Source organism: Capsicum annuum, chromosome 7, assembly GCF_002878395.1.
Source record: "Capsicum annuum cultivar UCD-10X-F1 chromosome 7, UCD10Xv1.1, whole genome shotgun sequence".
In the NCBI taxonomy this organism is placed as follows: Eukaryota; Viridiplantae; Streptophyta; class Magnoliopsida; order Solanales; family Solanaceae; genus Capsicum; species Capsicum annuum.
The window spans coordinates 187,534,828-187,542,674 of NC_061117.1; the positions used below are offsets into that span (position 1 = coordinate 187,534,828).

The 7,847-nt window shown below is 27.5% G+C and overlaps 1 protein-coding gene across 1 annotated transcript; it reads right to left on the bottom strand.

Annotated features, from left to right (window-relative positions):
- Positions 1–2,848: 2,848 nt before the first annotated feature.
- On the bottom strand, positions 2,849–5,819 carry LOC107878215 (S-type anion channel SLAH1). Its single transcript, XM_016725135.2, has 2 exons — positions 4,907–5,819; positions 2,849–3,526 (listed from the first exon to the last, which is right to left on the bottom strand). Exons 1-2 carry the CDS (start codon positions 5,726–5,728, stop codon positions 3,245–3,247), a joined length of 1,104 nt encoding a protein of 367 aa, XP_016580621.1. The 5' UTR covers positions 5,729–5,819; the 3' UTR covers positions 2,849–3,244.
- Positions 5,820–7,847: the final 2,028 nt, after the last annotated feature.

Below are 7,847 nucleotides of genomic sequence, written 5' to 3' on the forward strand. Positions count from 1 at the left end.
CGGTTGTTGTGAGAAATTAGGGCTAGGTTTGATTTAAAAAGAAAGAAAATAAAAATGTGATCTTGACCTTCGGATCGATTTTGATCGACGGTTGAGATTAGAATAATTTTAAAATGGTTAAAAATTAAAATTAGTCTCAAATTGGTTGAAATTGACATTAATTGAAACAAATTGGCTATAATTTAAATACATAAGAGAATAAATTGAAATCAACTGCTATTGTAACAATGATGAAAGAAAAAAAATTATGAGACACTGATGTAAAAATTAATGTTATGTAAAATAATAAACATAATAATTACAATAATAATAATAATAATAATAATAATAATTTATTTGTAAATTGTAAGTGTGCCTTTTTACGAAAATAATAATTTAATAAATGTTAATAAAATTATGTAACATATCGTATTTGAGTTAGTAAATTGTAAAAATGATACTAAAAGGAAATAAAATAATTTGTACATTTTTTTTTAAAATCATGAATGTGGCACATCGTTATTTGTATGATACAAGAATAATGCGTAAAAATATTTTGTATGTTTTTTAAATCATGAATATGACACGTCAATATCTTTTTGATACAAGAATAATGTGTAAAAAATATTAATATTTGAAATTAATAATTTTTACAAAACAACAACCTAAAAGGAGCATCTAACGGTCAAAATTGGATGTCAAATACGTACTATAAACATCACATGCATACATGATTTTACGATCCCATAATAATATATAATGTATTTCACATATAATTAGATGAATTATCGTTAGATTATCTTATGTCATTAATATACCTTCACTATATAATATGTATATACTATATATATACCTATACATACACATACATATAAACACCATCAACTATATAAAGTTCTAAGTGTGTACTATATACATCACATACATACACGAGTATATGATCCAATAATATAATGCGACATATTTTATATACATACTCTTATAAGTGATCGATTAATTTGATTAGCTTACATTAATATAAATTCAACGTACAGTATATATTATTACTTCTGTCGTTTCAAATCAAGGTATTCAATATGTTTGAATAGATTCTCATAGGTTTTGACTACATCGTTCATCAATCGATCACTATATATATATACATGAACTCTTGAATGCATACTATATACATCACATCCACAAGTATATTACCTTACAATAGAACACGTTAATTATACTCTGGTGAATTATTGGTTATATATTATATTATTATGCTTACAAATACGTACTATAAACATCAGCTTTCAAATACGTACTATATAAACATCAGTATTCAGCTTTCAAATACGTACTATAAACATCATTTTTCAATTATCTGTCCTAACGGTATGATATATATACACATATTCATTATACAAAGATTATGCATGTTTAACGTCATTTAATGTATATATAAAGGAAAATATTTAGTTTATATATTGAAATATAAGTAAAAGATAAGATTACGTTTAACGTAATTTGTATATTATATTTGATATATTTTTTAGTGTAAGTTTTTTCACAAAATCTAAAATTTATTGATTTTTATTATTATTATTATTATTATTATTATTATTATTATTATTATTATTATATATTATTTATCAACTACGTACAATCAATATAATTGAAAAAAATAATATATTAGATTATTTTTTAATAAAGTAATTATATTAGATTATATATATATAATCTAATATATTATTTTTACTACGAATAATAGTTAGATTACATAAAGTAAATATTATATTATATAATTATTTTTTAAAAATAATGATTTACTCTTTTTTTTTTTAATTCCAAAACCGACCACAAGTGGTCGATTTTTAATTTTTTTTCATTTCTTAATGAAAAACCCACCACATGTGGTCTGTTTTTAATAATTACTTTTTTATTATTTTAATAAAAAACCGACCACATGTGGTTGGTTTTTAAAATAATTTTTTTATTTTAATTAAAACCCGACCACATGTGGTCGGTCTTTTCAAATTAATTATTTTTTATTTTTTCATTAATAACCGATCACAAGTGGTCGGCTTTTAAAAATTATTTTTCTTGTTACTTTATTTAAAAAGCGACCACAAGTGGTCGATTTTTTAAAATTAATTTCTTTTTTAATTTCACTAAAAATCGACCACAAGTGGTGGGTTTTTTAAAAAAAAATTCTTGATTTTTGTTAATAACTTTTAAAATATATATTTAAAAAAAAAAATTTAAACCGACCACTAGTGCTAGATTTAAAAAAAAAATTAATTAAATTTCTTTTTAAAACCAACCACATGTGGTCGGTTTTGTTATTTTTTATTAATTTTTATTTGTAAAAAAAAATAATAATATAAAAATTATTGAAATGATTATTTTTATATTTTAAAATATAAAAGCGACCACATGTGGTCGATTTTTACATTTTTTTTTCAAAAAAATAATTAAAAAGCCGACCATATGTGGTCGGTTTTTTCCGACCACATTGTGTGGTCGGTTTTTGCGATTTTTTTAGTAGTGAATTTGTAGCAAGCATGTTAATATTTCGGTTTGAATCAATTTTTTCTTTTAAAAGAAAGTTGAACTAATTAAGTCAGTTGGAGTTGCCATATAATCCAAATTTATTACTAGGCAGGGACAAATTGCTTGATAAGCTATTATTCGTAAGACGAAGCTTTTAAGCCAATGATCACACATTATTTTTTTTTGTTTTCATCCCTTTTTTTTTTTTTTTTTTTTTTATGTTTTCATTAAATATGTAATCTTCAAACTTCCATTATCAAATCTATATATTTCTTTTTAATTGAAGATGGTATATACTTGATTGAACATCACAAAAACCAAAACCAAAATAAAGTAGGCGTACAAATTTAAAGACCAATAGCACTATTTTCATATATCATGCAATTTTTTCAACAAGGAAAAATAAAGTCGTACAAAACTTTTTTAGGTACTTCCATCGTCTTTGATCAGAAATACATACAAATTACAAAGTCATTAATGAATGTCTAAACTAGTACTTGTTCCTTTACTAATTTTACGTATGTACATGTTTGTTCTAAGAATTTGAACAAAACAATACATAAGAAGACTTAATTGAAAAATAGTTTCAATTATAAAATTGACTATTGTGAAGGGAGCCTTGGAGTAACTGGTAAAGTTGCTTTCATGTGCCCATGTAAGGCTGCGTACAATGGACCCTTGTGCTTCGATCTTTTCTTTGATTCCGCGCATAACGGAAGTTTGGTGCACCAGACTGACTTTTCTATACAATTGACAACCGTTTATTACTAGTGCAGTGCATTGAATCATCACCATCACTAGGTAAAAATGAATTGGAATTAAATGCAGTAAAAATCATCAAGACAAGTGATACTATCACTGACAGTCCAGAAAGAAGCAGCATTAATATGTGGGAAGCAGTGTTCTTTATTTCTTGAGCATATTTAGTTGATGCTATTGCCATCACTGTTAAAGGGAAAGAATATGCCCACCATGATACATTGAATTTCTTCATTGATCTCTTGAATAAGGCTGGTCTTGATATCTGTACATACATTTTCAGCAAATAAGGAAATAATTTGATGATATAATTCTAAATAGAGTTGATTTTTCACATGATCATTGAACTATTGGCTGAGACAATCACTTTCTTTGTTGAAGTTATTAAAATCAAGAAAAAAGGTGTGACTTTAGAAATAATAAGAAATAATAAGAAGTAGTTGAGTGACTATATGAAAAATCAACCCTTCATGAATACTTACTCCTTTAACTTTTATTTGTCACTTTAGCATACAAAAGAATAATTTCTTTTCCTATTTTTCCCTTAATATTTACTATACATTTTCAATTTTCAAATCTATTGAAAATATACACTAATTGATATAAATATTATAGTAGTAAATATTTCAAAAAAATGTTTCTTTCTATTTTTTGGTAACTTCTTAATTCTAATTTTACACATACATGTTTAAGACCCCAATATTAAACAATATTGTGGTATGTTCTACATATCTTTTTTAAGATCATAAAAGTCAAAAGTTTTATTATTTAATTTTAAAACTCCATATCAAATTAAAATCAGACAAATAAATTAAAAGAAACAATATTTTTACAAATAAAGAGCAAAATCTATTATAAGGAAGTAAAAATGAATGAAAGAACGAACCATTAATCTAGATGAGAGAACTAGACAAGTAGACAACTCATAAATCTTAGTGGTGCCTTAGGTTGACAAAGTGAACACATTCATATTCAAGATGATACTGATGGTTATGAGTTGAAGGGGGGTTGGTAGCCAACAACATCATGCCGTACAATGGATAAAATGACGACAACAAAATCTTGCAAAATGCAAAAGCCAATTCGAATACTTCTAAGGTCAATTTAGACGGTCCACATCACGCTCTTTGACTTAGATACACTTTTCTTCTTTAAAAAGCAGACCAAAAAAATACTCCTACTATACATAAAAAGAAGGAATAAATAAATATTCTTCTTACATTCTAGTTTGTTGGACAAAAATAAAAGAATATTTCATTTGTTTTAATTTGTATATTTAGTTTTCTTTTTAGCTTGTTTAACGTCACATGCGGCTTATTTAAGAGCATAAAATAAAAAAATATTTTAGTGCGATATATATAATTTTAGTTTAATATCATAGGTTTAAAAGTATCACTTATTTATTAAATTTTCTATGCTGTCAGAGACAAAAGAAATATCTTCTTATATTTGAGAATTTTTTTAAATTTAAATTTCCATTTGTCCTTAATGATTACACCATCATTTTATACTATCATGTCACCTTAAACATTTACAAGTTAGCCTTCCTAGACTATGACATTCGTAATATGAATATGAGATAGATTACCATGAAAATATTTGAGTTGTTGTAAGTGTACTTTTAGATTAACTTTAAAATACTCACCAGTGAAAGGAAGAGGAAAAGGGAGAGGAAGAAGAGCATCTTGGATGAAGAATCAAACTTTCCATGAATAGAATCCCATGACAAGCTAGCCATGCTGGGAGCAGCCAAGAACAAGAAGAATACTGGCCTTAGCATTGCTGGAATTGAACTACTTCCTGGCAACCTCTGATATAGTGTCACAAATAGTACCAAATAATGTGACATTCCAATTGCAAATAACAATAGTGCACTCTCATTCCATCCCATTTTAGCAGCTGCCCTTGCTCCTACCAAATTTCCAATAACCGATAATTGGCTCGTGGGATTCGCAACTCCTGATAAGAAGCGCTTCCCCTTCGTAATCCATTGTCCATATATCTTGATATCCAGTGCCACTATAGGTACAACAAAGATCCACCAAAGCACAAGAAAATAAACCTCTTTAGGTTTGAAGAATGGGGTAGCTTGAAGCAAAAGAAGCCACGAAATCCATGGGGCGAAAAGGTAATTCACTCCAACATGGTGCGAGAATTCACTTTTAACCATGTCAAAGTGAAAGAGGAGACGAAGTAAATATAGTAAAGAGAGTAATACTAATGAGAATAAAGCTAAAGACCATAGAAGAAGGAAGGCTGTGGAGGGAAGCATTCGAAAAATATTTCGAAACTTATGAATATCATCCGATGGCTCACTTAATGTTTTCCATAATAATGCTTGGCTGCATAAAGATAGGCTTATTCTAAAAAAACCAGCATGAAATCTACTTAATATTGATGAAAAATGATTCTTTTGTGTTACAAAAACTCTAGTAACGGGCAGAGATTGAGCTTCTTTGGTATCCATTATTTCATAGGAAATTGATAATGAATAAGTTTCACAAGTGAAATGGGGGGTATAAATAGGAAAATTTTTGCTTTGGTAGAAGAAAAAAGTATTCCCTTGGTCCCATATAGCACCATTTTCTTTTTAGTCGGTCTCAAAAAATTATTACCTTAAAATTTCTGTTTAACCCTTAATGAGATTAATGAGTTACAACTATATAAAAACTTAATGATTATTTTAGACTACAAGTTACAAATTCTTACATTTATCTTAAACAAAATGCTAAATCAAATCGTGTCCCATAAAATGCCAGAGGAGTAATAGTGTTACATAAGTAGTTTTTCGTTGAAGCATAGGTAGGAGAAAAGTCGGCTAACCATTGTGGACTTGTGTGTGGTTCATGAGTTGTTCTCAAGTCCTTTACAGCTAATGGGGACCCATTTTATCTAGTGAAAAATCTCTAATTACTAGTAATAGTTAGGTACTATTCTAATTAATGAACAAACACTGAGATTTAAGATAGAAATCTACTTTTCTTTATTTTTTTTCTTTCTTATTTGGTGTGTAGTGGGATGATATATAATACTTGATCCAATTTGGGTAATTAGGATAGGAAGGAATGTCGTCCTAGTAATCATGCCAGTATCCCAAAGGGCAAAAAGTATAAAAGAAAAAGAAAAAAAAACACGGTGTGATAAGTTTTTTATTTCCTCAGGGTCTAGTAATTACTTTTTCGAGGATGATTCAGGTGGGCAGATTCGCCTCTTCTAAGGAGGGAAATTCAATTCAATAGAAGTTATGAATCCTCAAGCACCAATTCTTGTATGAATATCATGAGTTGTGGTGACCAAACAAGACACGCTATTAGTTCAATTTGGTAGAACCCGGGGCATCAAAATTTTGATATGACATAATACATTTAACTTGACTCAAATCACATCACCTCCAATTTTGGATATGCACAAGTAGATATTAAAATTTGTATAAAGTTGAACAAGTAAACACACGTCCTATGTAGCATAATACACATAAGAGGCAATATGGGATAAGAATTGGTCACGTAGGAAGTCACATATAGGACATCTGTGACTATTTATTCAACTTTATACAAGTTTAAGTGCCTACTTGTGTATATCCAAAGTTGGAGATCATAGATGTGATTTGAGACCAAGTTTAAGAGCATGTTTTTGTATTGTGCATTTTGACATTATAGGTTCAAATGTAATAATAGAGTAATAGAACGTGATTTTTAATCAAAGGCGTAAGTTATCACCTCATATACACTTATAGTAAAAACGCAATTGTGACTAATAAATCAACCAAAGTAATTGTAATTAGACCTAACATGACTCCAAATAATACTAAAATTTAAGCAGCTGTACATTGATTGGTCATGTCATGAGCTATTAGTTGTACCATCATGATCGGCTTTACAAAGATTTTATTAGACCCCAAAAGCTCGTTGCATGAAGGTGGCTAATACGAGTAGGGGTATACGTTCGGTCGGTTCAGTCTGATTGTTTAATATCGATTTGGTTTATTGGTTTTTGGATTGACAAAAATGACAGCCGTAACCAAATGGTTTTTACAAATTTGGTTCGGTTATTTCGAATATTTAGTTTGATTTGAAATATTAAAGTAGTTAACCTCTTTTTTTCATAACTGAGTATTTAAAATTGATGGATTTTTTTAGAAAAATTATTTGTTTCAAACCTGTTTTTCATTTTCAAATATAAATAACTATAAATAACTCAACATGGATGAAACGAAATGAAATAATCATAAGCTTAACATAATACATAACATCATTAATCATTACATATAATATAATCTTGCATAAATAGTCCACAAAACAACACAAAACTCATAAAAATAGTCCATGAAACAAAATACTTTCTACATAAATAGTCCATAAAACAGTCCAAAGTCACCAAAATAATCCAAAAAATATTTGAGTCACTAAAACAATCCATAAACATCCTGCGGCGTATGCGAATTTGCAGTTAAATGTTAATTGTGAATGTGAATTACTAAATATTATATATATATATAAAATATTATATTATATATATTATATTATATTATATTATATTATATTATATTATATTATATTATATTATATTATATTATATTATATTAT